The 22023-nt window shown below is 44.7% G+C and overlaps 1 protein-coding gene across 2 annotated transcripts in view; it reads left to right on the forward strand.

The window, feature by feature from the left end:
* Nucleotides 1–22023, forward strand: part of SLC4A5 (solute carrier family 4 member 5) — a gene marked incomplete at both ends in the record, with an annotated part of 74083 nt that overhangs the window by 25357 nt on the left and 26703 nt on the right. For both annotated transcript variants that reach the window (XM_084234440.1, XM_084234441.1), the window contains 11 exons: nt 4047–4207; nt 4763–4918; nt 6325–6420; nt 7299–7354; nt 10472–10629; nt 11027–11114; nt 11979–12133; nt 12486–12677; nt 14290–14464; nt 16378–16511; nt 17126–17397. In XM_084234440.1, coding sequence (XP_084090566.1) covers nt 4047–4207; nt 4763–4918; nt 6325–6420; nt 7299–7354; nt 10472–10629; nt 11027–11114; nt 11979–12133; nt 12486–12677; nt 14290–14464; nt 16378–16511; nt 17126–17397 — 1643 coding nt within the window. The remainder of the gene's footprint in view (nt 1–4046; nt 4208–4762; nt 4919–6324; nt 6421–7298; nt 7355–10471; nt 10630–11026; nt 11115–11978; nt 12134–12485; nt 12678–14289; nt 14465–16377; nt 16512–17125; nt 17398–22023) is intronic.

A 22023-nucleotide genomic window follows, 5' to 3' on the forward strand; every position in this document is an offset into this window, starting at 1 on the left:
GGCTGTACCCAGTAACTATCACTCTTGGTACTAACTGAACAGCAGTTTCCTCTAATCATATCTGTGATGAAGTTACTAGTCACAGAAAAGGACTTAGTTCTTTTTTTTTTTTTAAAGATTTATTTATTTATTTATACAAGCACTGGGTACACTCAGAAGCTCAGGAGGTTGAGAGGATTCACCAGAGCCAGAGAGGGGAGCAGAACAGGCAGACAGACGGAAATACACTGCTGAAGGGAGCAGCGGGCAGCAGGAGAGGTCTGCGCACCATGTGGGACCCTCCTCCGGTGGCCGGGGAGCAGCCAGGGATCGAACCGGCACTGCAGAGGCTGCGGGCAGCTTCGCAACCCAGCACTCAACCGCAGCGCCGCCGGGGAGGCCCAGAAAAGGACTTAGTTCTGAACATCCTTTGTGTAACAGAGTTGCTTTTTGTGACATGTCACTCTTCAAGTTCCTTGTCAAGTCCATCCCATCCATCAGAGGGGCACCTGGCGCCCACTAGTGGCCTGGACAAAATCCCTGAGAGTCCCCTTACCAGCTAGGAGATTTTTCATTCTGCTTGAACTGTTTCCACAATTCGAATTTCCCACTTTTGAAATCAACCATGGGATAAAGGTCACTTTGCAAAGAATTACTTGAGAGATTACACATTAACCATTTTATCAGGCTTCTGACTTTGGTCAGAGGCTTTTTGAAGAGCCTGTTCCTTTATTTATTCCAAAAAGAGGTTAAGCATTTTATTGTGGAGAATTTAAATCTATATAAAAGTGGTGTGAAGTAAAATGAACCCCCACATAACCACCACCCAATTTCAATGGTTACCAGTTAACTCACGGGCAATCTTGTGTCTCTGTCCCCTGCCCACTACCCCAGACACACACTGGAATCATGCATGATATTTGTGAAGAGAATAGTCAGAAATAACTTAGATGTCCACCAAGTGAGGATTGCTTGATCAATTAAGTGATAGGAATACCTGTAGACATTTATAGACATGAAAGGATGTTCACTTGATATCATGTCCTGATGGTGTCATAAATTTGTATGGTATGTGTGTGTGCATACTTGTATATCTGTGCATTCACACACACACACAAATATGCAATGATAGTCATCAAAATATTAACCATGGAACCTTCTGGTTGGGAGAGCTTTGAGTGTCTTTACTTTCTTATTTCCAATATTGCAAAAGTATTATTCTCAATTTTTACATTAATAGCTAATACTAACACTGTTTTATGTGCCAGGCACTGCTGTAGTTACTATTGATATCTACTATCTTTATTCCTAAAGAAAATAAAGATGAGGAGAGATTATGTAACTTGTGAAAGGTCCCAGATAGTAAATAATAAAGCTGGGGTTCAAAACCTGGTCATCTTGCTCCATAGGTTGTGTTCTTACTAAACTAATTAGCCCAAATAGAGTGAAAGCTCCTTAAATCTTCTCCCACCAGTAATTTTACCCCTCTCCTCAGCAGTAACCATTGTAAACCATTTGACAGATATCCTCCAAAACTCCTACTGGCGTTTTTGAACAAGAGTATGTGTTTTCATTATTATAAAATGGAATGGTATTGCCCATCCTGCCAGTACGTATTGGTTACCCTCATATTATTTTCCTCTGAGGGATAAATCTGCAGCATGGACACACGGATCAGTATGATCATGCCTCTATTAAAAATCGGTGCTTCCCAGCTCTTCAGCCTAATGGACAAAGCTGTAAAATATGTAATCTTGGTATACATATTACCATGTGCGGGTATGTGATAGTATTCCTGTGATAATTTCCTAGAAATGGAACCACTAGTCAAAAGACATACTTGCTAAATGTGGAAAGAGCTGCCCAATTCCCCACACCAAGAAGATGGTATTGTTGCACATCACACACATGCAGTGTGTAGGTACATGCAGTGTGTGAGCGCCCCCTCCATGTTTCCACCAAAACGCCAGCCTTTTTCATTTTTGCCAATATGAGTAATGAAGACTGTTGTTTCATTTGCAGTAATCTAAATGCCCTTGATTACCAGTAACGTTGAGCATCTCTTCATGTTTACTGCAATCTTTCTTCAGAATTTTTTCTGTTTAGTTGGGCAATTTGAGTTTTTCTTGCAGATGTGAGGAACTGATATGTTAATAAATATCAGTCCTTTGATGTCCTGTTTGTTGCAAATATTTTGCAATATATTGCCTCCCACTGAACTTCCTTTTTTTGTCTTATTTTGTTATCCAAAGTATTTTATATAAATATATTTTTGCTATACAAAATTTATTTTTATGTTAGAAAATCAGTCCATTTTTTTCCTTTATGGTTTGATATCTTGCTTAGGAAGTCTTTTTCCAAGCATATAAATATTCTTTTCAATCAAGAATTTAAGAACACTCCCTATATTCTCTCTGACCTACATTTTTTATTATAGATTGCTAATATATTTAATTATGATAAAAATATATTTCGTAAACTTCACCATTTTAACTACTTTTAAAAGTAGCATGCAGTGGACTTAAGAACATTCACACAGTTGTGTAACCACCATCATCCTCCATCTCCAGAATGTTTTCATCTTGCAAAACTGAAACTGTCTCCTTTAAATGTTAACTTCCACTCTTCACCCCCTCATTGGCAGGCAACACTCCTATTTTCTGTCTCTATGAATTCAATCATTCTAAGTCCCTCATGTAAGTGGAATTATATGATATTTATCCTTTTATGATGGTTTATTTCACTTAGCATAATATCCTCAAGTTTCACCCATTTTGTAGCATATGTCAGAATTTCCTTCCTTTTTAAGGCTCTAGAATATTCCATTATAAATGTGTTTTTATGTTCAGACTTACTCCATGTAGAATCTAATATCAAGTTTGGTGAGAAGTAGGAACTTAACCATTTTATGTTTCAGTTGGCAATCTTTTAACCAGCAACTCTGTCAAAACCCAAATCCCCATGGGGGTTCCAGGCCTTTTTCTGGACTGTGGTCTCATTGTTTCATTTGTTTACTCCTGGACTGGGAACCCACTGCTTTAATTATTCCAGCTTCTCAGCAAATTTGTGTATCTGTTAAAAGCATGTCCCGTCCCCATTCTTCGTTTTTTGGCTTTCTCCAAGTCTACAATTTTTAGAATTTCTAACCACTCTCAACTTCACTTTTTCAGAGGAACTTTAGAACATGGCCCAAAAGTACTTCCTTAGACTTTTGATTGGAATGACTTAAAGCTGCCACTGATTTGAAGTTAACATTTTACAAAGCTGAGCTAGCTGGTCTTCAACCAGGAAGATCTGCTCTCTCCTGGCAGGTCTCTGGGCTGTGGGTGCTGCCCTCTTCAGGGAAGTACAGGCTGGTGCTGCTCTGTCCAATTGCCCAAGGCCTTCCCCTATGATCCCCTCTGTCCCAGCCTATGATTCCAGGGCTTCTAGAATATGTATCTTTGGCTTAATTTCCTTGCCCAGATGAAATTTAGGATTTTAACTTGAACTTTGAGAACCAAACTCCAGAGTGGGATATGTGCAACCCCCAGGCCTTGTAGAGAATCTTGGGGAAATATTTTGTCAGGGAACGCTTTCCCTGACCCCACAAACCACACCCCAAAAGGCAGACGCTGGTGACCAGGTTACAGCTGACTTTTTTTTTAAGTTTTATTATAGAATTTATTATACCATATATATTAATATATTAACTTTATTATTAATATATTAATTATTATTAATATATTAACTTTATTATATCATCAAGTTCCCTCATTTAAAGTGTGCATTTTAATGATCTCCAGTAATTGTATAATCGTGTCCATTTTAAAGAACATTTCCTAAAAGATCCTTCTTGCTTAAATGTAGTCATTCTCTGGGTGTCACTTTGACCTGAGCATTACACATCTGGAGCAGTGGAGAAAGGTGAGAGGGTTCCCAAGAGACCCTCTGCCTGTGCATAGCACCAATGCCCCAATAACGTGCACAGCGAGACTTGCAGAGAGCATCCCTTTCCTGGGGAAACCCCAATAGGGGATCTTCCTGAGGACACTGGCCATGCTGAGCCCCATCCTTATCCCTTCCAGGTGGATAAAATTTGAAGAAAAAGTAGAGGAAGGAGGTGAACGCTGGAGCAAGCCCCACGTGTCCACACTGTCCCTGCACAGCCTCTTCGAGCTCCGGACCTTCCTGCAGACCGGGACAGTGCTGCTGGATTTGGACAGTGGCTCCTTACCACAGATCATAGGTGAGGCAGGGACCTCTGTGGCCCACAAACCAGGGGTGGGACTTCTTGGTGTGGTTAGAGACACTATATTCATGGCAGCCTGTTTTTGTCAGGGTTAACGATCATTATTCATCAATAATGGAAATTAGCTCACATTTAATGGAGTTGTGAAGGAAGAGATTGATTTGACTTATTGATCCTAAAACTTTCTGTGAATTTTGTTATAGTGCTTCTGATTTTGCCAGAAGGACTTTGCCCAAAATACTTTTCCAAAAATAATTCATGTTAGAATAAAATCACTTAGCACAGTGCTTTGGGGCTTCTTGGGTTACTTTCATATGTACTATTTCATCTACTTTTCACAATGGCATTGACGGATAGAGCAGAGAATTCAACATATACACACATGTAAGGAGGCTGAGGGTTTGTGATGTACAATTTACCAGTTTGTGGCTACCACTACATGTCCTGTCACCCTTGGCTCACTTTTAATCCCACCAATAACAAATGAAACCAAAGACCCACCCCCACCTTTCACCACTCTGTGCTGATAGGGCATGTTTATTTCCCATTTAGATGATGTTATTGAGAAGCAAATTGAGGATGGCCTCCTGCGGCCAGAGCTCCGGGAGAGGGTCAGCTATGTCCTCCTAAGGAAACACCGTCATCAAACCAAGAAACCCATCCACCGTTCCTTGGTTGACATTGGAAAGTCAGTCTCCTCCACCACTAGTGAGTCGAGCCATACCCGGGGGGTACTGGGCGTGGGACCTGTTGTACCCTGGTGCCCAGGTAAGCACATCATGGTAGCTGGAATATCTTGGCAACTTGGAGGCTTCATGCACTTCATGATTCTGGAGAAATTCTGAGGTTCTGGGGATCCTTCAGCTTCTTTCTTGAACATGCCTGCAGGGACCCCAGGCATACGTCAACCTTGTCCCTACCACCAGAGTAGAACCATTTCTAGGAAGAGTAGATTCTCATCCTTAGTTGCATATTGCAACAACCTGAGGGTATGAAGTGTCCTAACACCTACACCCCACCCCAGAGTTAGATTCAGTTCATCTGGGATATGGCATCTGGGATATGGCTGGGAACAGGGAGAGTCTCAAATACAGACAGGGTTGCAAAATGCTAGTAGAGATGGCTTGTTTATGGAAAGGGTTTAAAGTTTCCAACCAAGCCCTCAACAGGAGCCAAGAGCCTCAGCAGAAAACAAAATGCATCAAAGTGGTAGAAGGGGCTGGGCTCAACTCAAGGGTGCCAGGGCCCAGATACCTGGCAGCTGGTGTTATTCCAATTAGCAGAGTATGGGGCCCCTAGAAAGAGTGGGTTGTTCCATGCACACATTTCAAACCCACAACCCAGAGTCAAGATGTCCAGACACTAGCCTTGCTTGACCTGTCAGATAAATCAAATAATCAGAACAAAGCTTTTAAGTATGTATGAGGAATCTCTTTAGATGAATTGTTTTAAAATGGAAAATGACCAACCATTTTGAAGAGTTAAGATATATCAAAAGAATGGATTCAGACAAACATTGTCTTTTGAGAAAAACTTGGAAAAAACAATTTTAGAGAAGATCATTAAATATACAGTTATGCACACATGTATACTTCTTGTTGATTTGATGAATTTAATAAACTTGTTTGTTGAATAAAAAAAATAAAATGGAAAACATTTAGCTTGTCATAGTAACATTAGATACATACTCAGCACTTAACCATGATCTGGACACTGTCCAAGTGTTTCACACGAGTTAACTCAGTTCATTCTCACAATAACCCCGTAACAAGGTACCATTTTTGTTATCCCCATTTTACAGATGAGGCGCCTGAAGCACAGAGAGGTTAAGTTAGTTGCCTAAGGTCACACAGCCCAGTAAGTGGTGGAATTAGGGATGTACCCAGGCTCTCTACAACACTTGGTGCCTATTTAATCAGCTGTCTCTAGTTCAAATAGTACAAATATTTTCTTCATAATCTTATTGAGACTATTAACTTGTTTCAAAAACCCCTTCTTCCTGGAAGGGAAGAGACATGTTTTACAGCCTTTGTTTAGGTGAAATGATAGGAATGGTATACTGCGCTAGCGTTTCAACAAAGCTGCTAAAGCCAAATCCCTGCACTTCATCCCAGATCGCAGCCCTGCCCGCAGCCCCACAGCTGGCCCAAGCCTACACCGCTCCACTGAGGACCTGAGGATGCGGCAGAGTGCAAATTATGGACGTCTATGTGAGTGTGTTCTCTGTCTCTGTGTGATAGGGCTGTGGCAGCTGTAGAATGTCAACTTCCATAGGCAGAGGAGATAAAGGCCATGATCTGTCTAGAATTCTTAGTATAGTCTTCAAGAAGAACCCAACTTTTACCTAAACCTGGACTGTTTTCTGGTGAGGCCTTGGAGGAAATGAGGGCAAGATAAGACCCTGAGGAGAGCCCGGCAGGAGAGACTCCTTGTTGCAAATGGAGGGAAGCCAGGGAGTGCAGAGCTCTGGAGCAAGGGGACACCACAGAGCCCAGAATGCCAGGAAATAGCTGGTCTGTGTGGGTCCACCAGATTTGGCTGCTGGCGGGAAGTGAGTGTGGACTTTCTCCTGCTTTAACCAAGGAAGGATCAATTGAGCAGTTCAGATAATTCACCAATACTATTCTCCCCATAGAAAGCCCTGCCTCCCTCCCTATGCCATCCCAAATTCTCTGTCACCTTTAAAGATTCTTGAGTCATAGCGGATGTACATGAAATTGATCTCACTCCAACAAAGTCCAAGCTTTGAGGCACCTGCCATGTCAGCTGATAATATGTCTCTGCCTCTCTCCACCACCAGGGTCTGGCACAGCCAGCAGATATCTTGGTTCTGCTCAGGAAAGTGACACAGAGGGGCAGATGCAGTGGGAAGGAAGAGGTGGAACCTGGAGTCTAGCCACTTTTTAAAGAAAGCTGCCTTTGAAGGGGAGAAAAGAGTGAATGCTAGCTCAAGGGGGCTGCAGGATTAGGAAAGAGGTGGGGTCTTGCTTTGGTTATAAGATGGGAGAAACACATTAGGGAACACAGAAAAAGTATGTATGATGGACCAAAAGTTCCTCTAATGGACTTTCTTTTCCTTCTCTCCTAGGTCATGCCCAGAGCAGAAGCATGAATGATATTTCTCGCACCCCAAACACAGACCAGGTAGTAAACTCACTGCACTTGGCTGAAGTGGAGGGCCAGGGAAGAGAGAAGCCTTGGTTTCAGGGGTAGCGAGCCCCAGAGTCAGAATTCACTCCCATGGAGCCAAATCCCCAGAAATGGCCAGGGTAGGGGCTGTGGGTTGTCTTGGCAACTCTGCCCATCCCATCAGTTGGTTACTGATGAAGCCCAAGGTACTGGATCTGTGCAGGCCCTGGAGGGGTGGGAGGCAGAGAGGCATGATCAAAGGAGGTACTAGCTGCCCCAAAGCTTGGGATTTGTAAGAGAGAGAGCACTAGCACAGTCTTATCTCTTTCATGACATGAATACCTTTAAAGTAGGGACTTCGACTGGCAGAGAAATAGTAGGGGCAGCAGTGAGAGTAAATTAATTGAACTGCCAAGAGTATGTCTTCTCCTCATCTGGGACAGGATGAAGTCAAATTTTATGTCCTACCAACTTAACAGAACCCCTCTTGATGAGATCAGAATCTTGTAAACAGCTTGAGTCCAAGCACTAAGGCCCACAACCCAGAAAGCCGATGACAATGCCCTCTGCACACTTCAATGATAGGTCTCATGCTTCCCTTGGCTGTGCCCTCGGAAGTAAGAAGATAAGTGATGAAGGAAGCCTGAAATTTGGTAGGGACTCCTTGGAGCCTGGTGGCCTGCAGCCCTTTAGGGCATCCCCAAGTTTGGTAGAAGGCAAAACAAAAATAGGCCCTCAAGTCAGTGTCTCAGGAGCCTTTTGGCCAAAATAATAAAATAACAACAATAATAGCATCAACTAACACTTAAGGTCCACACACTGCAGTCACAATACCATGCTGAGTGTTTACTGTGCGTCATGAAGGTAGTATTATCCTCTCCATTCTATTGATGAGAACTTTGAGGTTTAAAGCATGAAAATAACATGTCTAAGATCTTGTGGCTGAAAGGTGGCAGAGCCATGATTTGGCCCAGGCATTCTGACTGCAGACCCCTTAATTTAGGAGAGATGTAGCAAAGAGTGTACTGGAATATTTAGAGAAAAACCTCACTTTACTATAGTCTCACACAGAGATGGCAGAGCCCCAACAAGAAAGCATTGCCTAGTAAATCTTTTACTATCTATCACTCTCCCCAGACAGCGCTGCCTTAATGTAAGGATTGGAGCTCAGCATCTGGCATCCAATTCCAGTTCTCCTAATTGATGGGGTGATGCTGCTGCTTAGTATTTGCAACAGTAGTGGCTTCTGTGGGGACAACAGTTTGCATGAATGACTGTGGTAGTGCCTTGGCAGAGCTGGACCAGAGTCCCTAGAGGTTCAGAAAGGGGGTCAAACCCATGTGGCTTGCCCTTGGTTGGGCAAACCCATGTGGCTTTTGGTCAAGCCAGAGTGGCCAGAATACCAGCATGGCCCATTTCTGGGAAGCTATTGCCCAGCCTCCTTACCAAGCATATCACAACCTTCAAGGGAAGACCAAGGCCATGTTTCATTTTCTCTCCTCTCCTGGATTATAAGTGTGTTTTGTGAGTGGTCTACCCCAAAGAATTGTTGTTTTCAAAGCCTCATTCCCAGGGCCCTCCTGTGACCCGCTCTTCTCTTCCTGCTCCCTGGACCTGCCCCCTGCCTAATGCTTGGGGACATGGAGCTGGCAAGGGAATGGCAGTGGCCCTGGCATGCTAAGTCCTTCATCCTGAAGAGCATTGCTTACAAATCAGCTGACTGGCTTAGGACAAAGGGACTTTTTCAGTCATGAGAATTCTGGTCTTTCTCTTAACTCCTGCCCCCGCTTATTCTCACCTGTCTTTTGGACTGTTGCCTGGGAGGTTGTAGAGTTTGTTGTTTTGTTAATTGGATTTGAAAGATTATGAAGGAGCATCCCTTGCTCACATGCCTTTGCTCAGGCTGGATGACCATGCAGCCCAATGTGTATTACAGCCCCTGAGTCAAATCAGGAAATGGCAGTGAGCCCAAAGGGGCAGGATCAACTGGCCAGGCCCAGGCCTGCAATTGGTCTCTCTCCATGAACACAAAGAAACTCTCTTCACTGAGCTTGTGAGAACAAGCTGTGCCCCAAGAGAGACTCTGGCAGAGGGGGGATAGCAGCCAATGGTGGCATCCAAAGGATCCTTTGGTGCTCACCTCCACCTTCTGGGCCCTTTTCCCTTGTGTCAGCCACTGTGGACTTCCACCAGCCCCCTCCCCAAATACTCCCTCTCTCCCTTCTATGAAGTTATTTCTGTCCCTTACCCATCCTCTTGCTGTGCTGAGGAAAAGTGATCTGAAAGTAAATGAATGTGCTCTAAGCTGTTCAACACTAAGAGGAGCACACACGAGATGTCCTTGGGAGAATTTTCATCATAAAAGAGGGCTCCAGAGGAGTCCGCATCTTACCCTATGCATGGAGTTGTAAACTAAGAGAGTGGAAAGAAGTTTGGGCAGTCGATTTGCCTCCAGTACCTCTCCCGCTGGACCCTGTTTGCTGTGCCTATTTGACCTTCCTACCCTGAACAGACTCTAGTCAGAGGGACAGGAGGGAGGGCACCTTGATAGTCTCAGTTACATATTCTCAGAAGATATGAGATTCTTGGGAGGTCCCTGGCAGTGACTTGGGAGCCCAGAAGTCTTTCACAGACTTGGAGGTGGGGTCCAGGGGTGACTCTCAGCCATGAAGCTGTTGGTAAAGGGAAAGCAAAAGCATTCCACCTGGCTATAAGAACAGCCTTAGTCCTTCCTTCAGGCACCCAGGTGAAGGTAGGGAGGGGGTTCTGGGCAGCTGGAGTGCATGGGCTCCAGGAGCCTGGGGGATGAGGCCTGATGGCCAGCCAACTAAGGACATTCTTTTTCAACCCCTTAGCTCACACTTCAGTTGAGCAAGGTTTTCACCCATCAAGCCTGCCTTGGAGGTCACATCATTGAGTGTTCCTGCCCATGTGCAAAGGCTTAGTTTGTCCCCCAAGACTGAGCCTCATCTGCAGAAGAGGGGAGAGTGTTTGGCTACTTCTCAGTCTCTTAAGAAAGCAGGAGAATTTTTTTAGCTAGGCCTCCACAGCAGTGTGAAAGGGGGTAGGAAATGAGAGTTGAAACTACTACGTGGGAGTATCCATGGACATCTCATCTCCCTCCCCACACAGCGGAAAAACAAATTCATGAAGAAGATCCCCAAGGACTCGGAAGCCTCTAATGTGCTCGTGGGCGAGGTGGACTTCCTGGACCAGCCGTTCATTGCCTTCGTGCGTCTCATCCAGTCGGCCATGCTGGGAGGAGTGACGGAGGTGCCTGTCCCCACCAGGTGTGAGCTGTTGGAATCTGCCCACCACACCAACCCCCAGACGGTCCATGTGTTATTGGACAAAAAAAATAGGGAATTGGCTAGAGAGGGAAATCTTCTGCCTAGGGCAGGGTTTTAGAGTTCATTTAAAATAATCATTAAAAAGGAGCCAACAGTTAGGGGAGATGCTGTTGGGTGGTCTCTGGGACACCAAAACATGGTAAAGATGCTCAAGGGGGAGCTAATGAGTGTGAAGGGAAACGTCCAAAGCAAATGAGGGTTCAGAGGAGGGAAGGGACAAGTCTATGGCCAGTTATAGAGGTAAGAATGGATACTGTTTAAAGCCAGAAAAACCTTGTCTTCACTTGCTTCTAATTTCCCTTCTTACCCTCCTCTTCCTCCTTCATCTTCTTTACAGGTTTCTGTTCATATTATTGGGACCTTCTGGGAGAGCAAAATCCTACAATGAAATTGGCCGTGCCATTGCAACCCTCATGGTAGATGATGTAAGTGGTAACAGGAAGCACACTGCTGAATGTCATGGCTCCTGCCTCAAGCGCTGTTTCATCTACTCATTTACACAACAGTCACCTTTGAGCACCTACGCTGCCCCAGGCCCAGGCCCATTGCAGGGTTCTGAGGATGATAACAATGGGTTAATAGTCACTTCCCTTTAGAAGAAACAGTCAAATGGGAGAGACAGATGTATACTCCCAGCATGAACCATGTGTTGCTTCCCAGGTAGTCAGGGGAGGCGTCACACATGAGGGGGCTGTAAAGCTAAGAAAGAACAGGCATAGACCCAGAGTGAGCCTAGGAGGGAGGCATTCCAGACAAAGGGAAGAGGGGCCAAGTCTTGGAGATGGAGAACTAGAGGGAAGTGGCCTGATATAGGCTTGGTGTAAGAGCTTCAAGGGCAGGAAAGGATGCCAGAGAGATGAGCTGGAGACTACTCAGCCTTTGGCAGAGCTGAGTTCACACAAGTCCCCAGAGTGATGGGAGCCAAGGGGATTTGAAACACAAGCATGACCATCAGATCTGTAAATCACTGGCTTTCTAATGAACTGGCTCTGAAAAAAGCTGAAGACAGAAAGGTTCAGTAACTTAACCAAAGTCCTAGAGCTAGAGTATGGAGACCTGCTCTTTAGCCCCAGGAGAGTTCATCTTCCCACAAAGCCTGCTATTTCCCCTTGTGCCACATCTCGCCTGCTGTGTTCTCATCCCAAGAATAGAGAGCAGATTGGCACAGGAGCAATGGGTCAAAGTGATTTTCTTTGAAACTATGTGCAGTGTGCTCCCAGGAGGTGGATAACAAGGGCACATCAGCATGAGAGCTGACCTTTCTCTTCTTCATCCTCTTGCCTTCCTAGCTTTTCAGCGATGTAGCCTATAAAGCCCGAAATCGGGAGGATCTGATCGCAGGAATTGATGAGTTTCTGGATGAGGTCATTGTTCTCCCCCCAGGTGAATGGGATCCAAATATACGGATTGAGCCTCCCAAGAAGGTGCCTTCTGCTGACAAAAGGTGTGTATGTGAATGGAGGGGAGAAAGGGAGGCAGTGGTACAAAGGAGGCTGCACATCTCTCAGCTTCCTTTTGTGTGTGTCTGCTTTTAAAAGATGTCAGCATGCATGACTTTATATTTTTTTCTTCATTTTGTTTCTCTAAAAATAATTAGAGGCAAATATGCTGAATGTGAATATCTATGAAATCTGGCCAATCTGTATGTAGATATTGTAGGTACTATATTTTTCTCTGTTTTAAGACATTTCTTGATTTGTGTTGGAAGGTAAGGGGTATTCTGGGAACAGCCCTGGAGTAGCTGAAGTCTTCACAGGACTCAGAGCCCACAGTTCCTGTCTCCCTTCTCCTTCCAGGAAGTCCGTCTTCTCCCTCATGGAGCTTGGCCAGATGAACGGTTCTGTGGGAGGAGGCAGTGGAGCAAATGCAGGAGGTGGCACCGGAGGCAGTGGTGGTGGAGGTGGTGGCACCAGTGGAGGGAGCAGCGGAGATGATGGAGAGATGCCAGCCGTGCATGAAATTGGGGAAGAGCTTATCTGGACAGGAAGGTGCCTACTCCAGACCTGACAGTGATGCCAACTGTCCTTTAGACTTCTTACCTTCTCTCACACCCTGTGGGAACTATAATGGGCCTGCAGGGTCCACTGGGGGCCACAGCATCTCATTACTGCACTCCTCATGGCAGGGTCTTCAAAGATCCTCCTGGATCTGAGAAAAGGGTTTCCTCAGGAGAGGGAAAACAGGGCCCAACACAGGAGTGGAGGAACCCAAACCTTACTGTAGACACCCTTTGTTACCTGCCAGTTTTCTAGGGCAGTTATAACAAAGTGTCACATACTTGGAGACTTAAACAATAGAAATTTATTCTCTCACTCTTCTGAAAACTAGAAGTTCCAAATCAAGGTGCAGACAATCCCATGCTCTCTCTGAGACTGTGAGGAAAATCCTTCCTTGCCTCTTCCTCACTCTGGCAGTGGCTACAGTCCTGGGTGGTCCTCAGCTCGCAGCTGCATCACTCCAGGCTCTGCCTTTGTGGTCACATGGCCTTCTCTCTGTGTCTCTGTCTTCATATGACATTTTCTTTTTCTTATAAGTCATATCAGACTTAGGACCACTCAGTGACTTCATCTTAATTTGATCACATCTGTGAAGACCTGATTTCCAAATAAGGTCAGCTTTATAGGTACTGGTGGTTAGGATTTCCATATATATTATGTTACCTAGTCAAAAAAGTTTCTTTTTTTTTTTTTTTTAAGAAAATGGTAACACTCTCGTGGCTTGGGTTTCTTTGCCAACTCTTGGCCTAAAACTCAAGTTGATCTAAATTTAGGAAAGGACAAGGCCCTGCAAAGCTACATGTAAGTCGTGACTTTGAAAATGAAGACACATTTATATGCCAGCCAGTGGTTCTCAACTGGGTACAATCTTGCCTCCCCTCCACCCCCAGTCCTCAACCAGGGGACATTGGCAATATCCAGGTCATTTTTGTGTGTCTAATTGGAGGGTAGCTGCTACTAGAGGACAGAGCCAGGAATGCTGCTCAAAATCCTACAATACACAGAGCAGCCTCCCATAACAAAGGATTATCCAGTCCAAAATGTCGGTACTACCAAGGTTGAAAAACCCTGCTGTATGCCAAGCCTTGTATTAAGAACTCTGGGGTATAGCATACCCAGTAAACACTGACCCTGACCTAAAATTCCCCACTCAGTTTTTCCATAGAGCAAAGAAACTGATTATGAAGTTCAGAATCTATCATTGATGAATCTGTGTTATAATCTCGGAGGTCTGTTTCCTAAAGTTGGACACACCTGGTGTTTACCAAGCGCAGGTACCCTGTGGGTGATCAGAGAATTGAAGAGGTAGCCATCTGTGAACCTAGGATTTCCATTCCCCATGGGATATTATGTCCCCTAGGACATTATGCATTTCCTCCTCCATCCAGGTTCTCCCTGAATACCCTAACTAGTGTACATTATATTGACCTACAGTCAGTCCTGAGAGAACTCTTTCCTGATACTAAATGTTCTTATAGAAAGATCCCTGTTCCTGTCCACTTCCAGCAAAGTTTCCTTCCTTGACCAAGAGTCTGCAGGCTTTTGTAAATAGCCCTACCCTGGTACTGGTTGTGGTTAAGAAAGCAGCCACTGTCTCAAGCAGATTCTTCGGTGGCCTGTGTTTGGATGTCAAAAGGAAGCTGCCTTGGTTCCCAAGTGACTTCTACGACGGCTTCCACATTCAGTCCATCTCTGCCATCCTATTCATCTACCTCGGCTGTATCACCAACGCAATCACCTTTGGTGGGCTTCTGGGGGATGCCACTGACAATTACCAGGTATGTGAAACACACTGTGTGGGCTGTGGATGTGAGTGTAACTGTCAGTAAAATCTGCTGCCATGAGCGGCAATAAGGAGCTTCATCCCATAATCCAAGGTTTGAAATTCAAACTGAAGTTTTGATTTCATCTACCATCAAGGTTCAGACCATCACTTTTAGTAAACTTTTACTCTTCAAAAAATAGTAACAAGCCAACATTTACTAAAAGATCTAGAGCCAAATCATGTTACTAAAGACCAAATTAAGAGGTGGTATAAATAGGTCTGAGTTAAAGGGGAATCATTTATTTTGTTACATAATTTTCCCACTGATGCTTGAGTGAATTTAATCAGCACAGCTGAGTTGCTAATTGTAGCTTTCCCCCTACACTTAATTTTTTATTCAATCAATTAACTTGGAGTTAAGACGTTTTTGTAGAAAGTTGGTAAGCCATTAACTTTGACAACAACATAGGCCTCCCTGGGGAAAACAGTCATTATCCCAAGATCCAGGCAAGGCCAGGCTTTTCTCCCATGCTGTATTCAGGGTGGAACCATTGGAAGCTCAAGCACCAAGGTGAAGACCCATTTCCTTAGATAAATTGAGATGAGTGCCTCTCTCCAGCTCATACAACTCTCCTGGGCTGCAGGTCCAATATCCAGAAGCACTTGCTTCCTGGTTGCATCCACTTTAAAGGACAGACATTGCATTTATTATCGTCCCTCTTTCCCCATTATGCCCCAAACATAGCAAGTGATGCCATGGTCACCCAACAATTCATGCATCAACTTTGATTCATAAATCCCAGCTTTACCATTTGGTCTTCGTGACAGGCCCTATTTGCCTCTGAAGCCTCGTCTCCCAATATTCTTTCTCAGATTCCCATTCTTTTCACTGATTTGGCATTGTTTTCTATCAATCCTAACCTTCTTTCCGTTCTTTAAAAACATACTCCCTGCCAGCTCCAATCTTTGTAAACACTGTTTCTACTTCCTGGGATACCCTTTTCATTCCACTCACCCTATTCCGATCAATTCCTTGCTCAATTTTTGGGTCTCAGCTTTCATGTATCTACTTCCCTGGAGGCCTATCTGACTAACCCTCAGTCCTACTGGGTGATTCTCTGGCACCCAGACTTTACTCAGACTTCTCACACTCTTTGGCAGTTCTCAACAGTGGAAGACTTACCCCAGGAAATACTGGGTAATATCTAGAGGTTGTTATAACTGGGAGGAGTGGGTGCTACTGCCATCTGGTAGGTTGAGGTAAAACATGCTGCTGTACATCCTACAATACACAGGTTACCCCACAACAAAGTGCAGGGATGCTTAATGCGAACATCTTTAAAATCTGGGCAGTCTATATGTAGGAATTGTGGGTACAGTAGGTATTATCTAGCTTTAATGTCAGTGGTGCCGAAGTTTAGATACTCTGCTGTATAGAAATTGCTTGGATACTTGCCTGTATCTCCCACTAGACTGAAGATACATTATCTTGTTCACTGATAGGTCTCCACTACTAACACAATGACTGGTACATAGTAGGCACTTAATGGCGTTTGAGTGAATGAATGATCTGACCTCTAAAACCTAACAGAAGTTTGAATGACTAAATGACTGGAAGGATGAATGGGCTGTCCTCTGCAAGTAGACCGAGATAAGCACATCCATCTGCAGTCCTATTTTCTAGGACTTAGGATGCCAAAAAGAAGTCACAGGACCTTTAACCAAGTGGAATTAGAGACAGTGACACAGGCATGGGGGGAGGAGTTGTAGAGTTGGAGATGGGGAGCAGAATTTAGGGGAGAAAAGGGCCCGGAATAAAGGGTAGTACTATGACCTGGGCTCCTGGTGAGATAATTAGGTTCCAAAAAGGGGCCAGGAGCCCCCTTTTCCTGCCTTCACTGATTCTCACAATACTCATGCCCCCAGGGAGTGATGGAGAGTTTCCTGGGCACTTCCATGGCTGGCTCCTTGTTCTGCCTCTTCTCGGGACAGCCTCTCATCATCCTCAGCAGCACAGGGCCCATCCTCATCTTTGAGAAGCTCCTCTTTGACTTCAGCAAGTAGGTGCCCCTTGGAGCCCCCATACCTGCTTTCACACATGGCACAGTCTGCCAAGACTAGGACAGGGGACTAGCTCCAAAGGAGAAGTGGGGGTGAGAAGGTACCAAAGCTGACTTTACCTATGGGAAGGACAACCAGGTGGTCACTTCTGATCCAGGCAGGACAAGAGAAGAGAGTTTATACCACTCTACTCATGAGCAATTATGATTAACAAGTCAGTGCAGCATGTTAAAAGTCTTGAGCTGAAGGATAGAAGCTACTCCCTGGCATAGACAGCTCCAAGCTCCATTTCATCCATAACATGAGGCCTTTTTAGGGCCTATCCCAGCTTCATTCTAGAATTCCTTGCTTTTCATTTATTCTGGGTGTTTGTTACCAAATGGATAAAAACTGAAATGTCTTAGCACCTTCCACATGAGATACTTTCCCAGAAATCTCAAAGACTAGACAAGCCCTCCCAGGAATTGTCCCTATCTCCAGTTCTTTCATAGTTTCTAGGAGGGCATCTGTGTTACAAAAGGAACAAATGTACTAGCTACTATGGGTGGGCCTGGGGAGTCGAACACAGTCAAGAGCACTGGGCTGGAGGCCACCTCTTTTCTCTGCCTTCCAGAGGCAATGGCCTGGACTACATGGAGTTCCGCCTCTGGATTGGCCTACACTCAGCCATCCAGTGCCTTATCCTGGTGGCCACAGACGCCAGCTTTATCATCAAGTATGTTACCCGCTTCACCGAGGAGGGCTTCTCTACCCTCATCAGCTTCATCTTTATCTACGATGCCATCAAGAAGATGATTGGTGCCTTCAAATACTACCCCATCAACATGGACTTTAAGCCCGATTCCATCACCACCTACAAATGCGAGTGTGTCGCTCCTGACACAGGTGACCGGTAACCCTAGAGGTGCCCTGGGCTCCCACCCACTTGCTCTACTCACAACCATAGTTTTTACTCAAATCCTGAAGAGTAAGCCTGCTTGGGAGAGGCCACTCAGTCAAGATTTTACTGTCCCAAAAGAGCAAATGTGGGGTTTTAAAGGAAGGAAGGAAACCAAAGGGATAGTGGTTCTGACAAGAATCACAATTCCAGAGCCCCAGAAGGGAGCAGGGATAGCCCAATAAAGGAAAAATGCAGGTTTTGTCTCAGTGTGGGTGGGTTTGTAGACATCACACCTGTCAGGATTGCTCCCCAGGCTTTCCTGCTTCAGGTCAGAGATAGACCTGATGGGGCCTAAAGTTTGTGCCAGCTCCATGGATACATGACACCATGAGCTCTCCCCTACACATTGCTGACACATGCACTGTAAGGGATCCAACTCCAGAGGGATGAGCATCCCTACAGATGGGTCACACTAGAATGGACAGCTGGTCATGGTGGAAGGGAGGGCCTGGCAACCATATTGTTTGAAGAACAGTTGAAGAACCTAGGGTTATTCTGTCTAGAGAGGTGTGAGAGAAGGACCATCTGTCACATAGGGCCCAGACTCACCCTACAGATATATCTACAGGACACTAAACAAAGACTGAAGAGTAGAGGCTATGGAAAACCAGGTGCTGGCTGAATTCAGAGAAGAACTTATAATGGTGGGAGCTTCCACCATGGGAGATATTGGCTTCCTTTGGTGGTAACAAGTTACTTGGATACTACCTGTATCTTCCAGGGGTATTTAAAAAGGATCCCTGCACTGAATGAGAGACTGATTCAGCCAACTGGTTGACCTGAAAATACTCAGAGCCATTCTTGTAGAGTACCTTACTGACCAAAGAACTGTCACCTGTAAAGTTAGGGTTTACATAGTCTAAACTCCTGGTATTTTTCATAGTCATAATCATGTCTCTAAGAATCATCAGTGAGATATGCTTGGAATACCCAGGATACTACAGAGCAGGGAACACAGATTCATCACATGTCTCTGGGTACTCATAGAAAGCAAACTAAAGTCCAGGGACCACCTAAGGTCATACTGAAACTCAGCTTCTCTAGCTGTGAAAGAGAAATATCAATGCTGATCCTGCTGGTCTCACTGAACTCTTGTGAGGTTTTCAAAGGTATACCTAGATTGGGTTGGAATTTAACATAAGATAATAGAAATTATAAATTAGATGTTGTGTTAGTTAGCCCCTTAGTACCTATTATTGATTAAAAAATTGACCACAAGTCAATCAGAAATATTTGTTGCACAATAATTGTGCACCTTACTTTAAACTAGGGCTTGTGGAAGATAAAGACGCTCAGCCCTCAAGAACTATAGTTTTTGTTTTTCCCTCTTTTCCTCTGTCACAGCACTCATTTTGCAAAGATATCTAGACAATGTTTTTTCTTTTTTCCCTTTCATCAATTTTGAGTTGCTCCATTAAAATCCAATGATAGGTGATGCTACCCTCTGTCCTGAGCCAGAACGCATTGCTTGCCCAAAGGATTGAGGAGATCCCTTCTGCAGGCCTGTTCATTCCCCATCAGGGAACTCCCTTCACTGCTGTGCCTTCTGGATGGTGGAATTAATGCACTGAACACAAATGTTCACACAGACATGGCCTTTGGATGTACACATTTTTTGTCCTTTTTAGAATCTATCCAAATTCCAGGGCCAAATGTCGATCACCTGTCCGCAGGAGAAACCAAATTTAGGGGTGTCCTAGGAAAAGGGAATGCACAAGCATGTAAAATAGGATATGAGGTGCATATTGGAATCCACCTGCCTCCAAATAGCATCCTCTCTGGTCTTGGCAAGGTGTCTGATGTCACCTGTCCTTTTGGGCCCCACTATTGCCATGGTTCTCTTAGTGTGGTCCCCAGACCAGCAGCATCAGCACTATTTGAGAACTTGTTAAAAATGCAAATTCTAGGACCCTACCCCAGATCTTCTGAATAAGCAATTCTAGGGGTAGGGATAGATGTATAATAACAGGTAGTTCTGACATGTGCTTAAGCTTGAGAACTACTGCTCTGTTGCACTACTTATTAGTAATCTGAGCCATTATAAATCTCAGATCTAGTCAGGCTAGATTTTGACTTTCCTCACAGAATGTAAAGGAACTATAGAAAAGACAAGTTAGTGTTCATTAGGAGAATATAAAAGGAAAGTTCTATATATTTAGGAGACTGGGCAGAAGGAGGAGACTAACTGAACAAGTTTTCTCCCAGTCCATGGGCCACTTGCTTACTAATTGTTCCATATTCCCAGCTTTACTGCAAAACCCACTCTGACCATGCAACATTATCACTCTTAGTCACGCTTCATCATAAGAGCTTTTGGGGGGCACACTTTTTAAAAATTTAATCTGTTTCCATTGTAACTGATTTGTATTCTATTTATGGATGCTGCACACACTGATTTGGCTGCTTTCAATCCCAAGTGAGTACCATTTTGTAAACACTAGAATTTTGAAGTAGTTGATACTTGAACTCTATCTGGAGTTTTCCATGTTATAGTTCTTCTTTTTTCATCTCAAAATGGCTTTCATATAAACACTACAAAGAATGACTAAGCCTAAGCAGAAGACATCAAAGAATGTCTGGTCTGATAACCTTGGCCAATGGAAAGTTGTCTCAACTTTGCCAGCTCAAGCGTTAGCTGGGAGTCCTCTAGCATCTGTGTGGGTAGCCCAATGTCAGCCTTGTCACACACTCTGCTCTGTCATTAGTAGTACATCATGTTCTCTCCACCAGTGGTGTGAGGAAAGGCAGATGTTTCTGACTTCCATTAAGTGATGTTTAATAGCATCATTTATTATAAAATAATTGTACCAAACCTCTTGTATTTATAGACCTAGGAATATTCTACCTTGAATTCCTTAGCCACTCCACACATTGGGCAACACAGATGGGTGCTGTGATATCATCCAGCCCGTGACAGTTTGTTGGAGGTTGAAGGAAGTTCTCTTCCCTCTGGATTCCTCACCTATCACGAATAGGAACCAAATGGAGCTTGCAGTGCCTTTCAGATTTATTAGCAAACTGGCTGGCAGGCCTTCTCTCTCCCTTGCCAAACCCTCCGTGGACATCTACTTAGTTGGCCTTCACTTAGAGGAGGAAGAAGAAGACCTAGTCCTTCTGCACCGCTTCATTCAGTGCAAAAACAGGAGAGAGAGCAGCCCTCCAACACCCCCAGGAAGGAGGTTACACTTCCTCCCAACTCTTTTACTGCCTCCTGAAGAGCCTTCACATAGCCCACTTACAATTAGGGATACCAAGGCTGGGGAAGGGGAGTGCCAGACACGGTTTGCAGAATGAACTGGTGAAAGTAGCCCCTTTGGGTTCCTGATTCTCCTTCAGGTCCTAGTCCTGGCTTTCATTTTCCTCATTTTGCATTCGAGGGTCAGATTATGGAAAATAACCAGCAAATGCTTACAGGCCTAAGTGACCTAAATATATACAGAGAGAGACAGAATGGGAGAGACGGGAAGTATGTATGGAGGGGAGTAGAGGATGAGGGGTGCTGACTGTGTAGAACCAGGAGCTGTACAGGCTCTGCGACATCTACTGTGGATCATGGCTCCAACTACCAGCTGTGTGACCTTGAGCAATGGGTAGATTACTTAACCTCTCTGGGCCTCAGTCATTCACCTTTAAAATTGGGAGACTTCTCAAAATTGGAGATTCAGAAACTCAACAAGATAATGTGTTGTTGCAAGGAACTTTGTTGCCACTTTGTAGTGGGAACATGATGAGGGACACAAGAGCAGTGGAGCAGGTTTGCAAGGCAAGACTCTGCTACTTGAGCAGAAGTTCTTGTGCTGTTTATTGAAAGCATACAGGCTAGTAAAAGCTGATCATGTGACAATGGTATGAGGAATAAGGTCCAGAGGGTGGGAGAGGAATGGGGGACAAGTTTTATGAGGGAAAGGAAAGGGGACAGGGAAGGGGACAGTGTGACCATACATCAAGAGCCATTTGCATCAGCAAAGTATTTGCTGTTATCACAGGCAGAGTTATCCCAAGACCACCATGGAGATAGTCACATCATCAGGTCAACAGCGGCCCAGGTGCCTTGTGATACACATTATACTCCGTAGGTAGTCAAGGAATGCTCCGCTGTGATTTGCAGATAGCAAATAGGTCATAGTTGCCTGTGAGTGGACAGCTAGTAGCCAGCTCATAGGAACCCACAATGTGCGTTAGGATTTAGCACAGTGCATGGTGTAGAGTCAGTTGCTTGAACATATTTCTCAAGTCCAAGAACACAGACGTGGACCTGTGCCTGATAAGGATTCACAAGGCACTTTATTGACCAGTTGGTAATAGCACTTTTTCTTAGCAGCAAATTCCTTACTGTTTTTTAATGCCAGTCCTTCAGCATCAGATATGTCCTAGCCAGGCCCAGCTGCTCTGTCAGAACTATAGCCTGGTCTCCCTCCCACCACCTTTACCCTCCTGGGCAAAGCAAGGGCAGTGACAAGGGTAGGGGTGTGATGAGTCATCCTCACAGTGGAAGCCAATCCTTGGCTCTAAGGAATGGGAAGGAGATAGGTGAGGGTTGCAGGGGCAGGGAGGCTCAAGCTCCTGACCCA

The sequence above is a fragment of the Talpa europaea genome (genome assembly GCF_964194135.1).
Source record: "Talpa europaea genome assembly, chromosome: 6".
Lineage (NCBI taxonomy): Eukaryota > Metazoa > Chordata > Mammalia > Eulipotyphla > Talpidae > Talpa > Talpa europaea.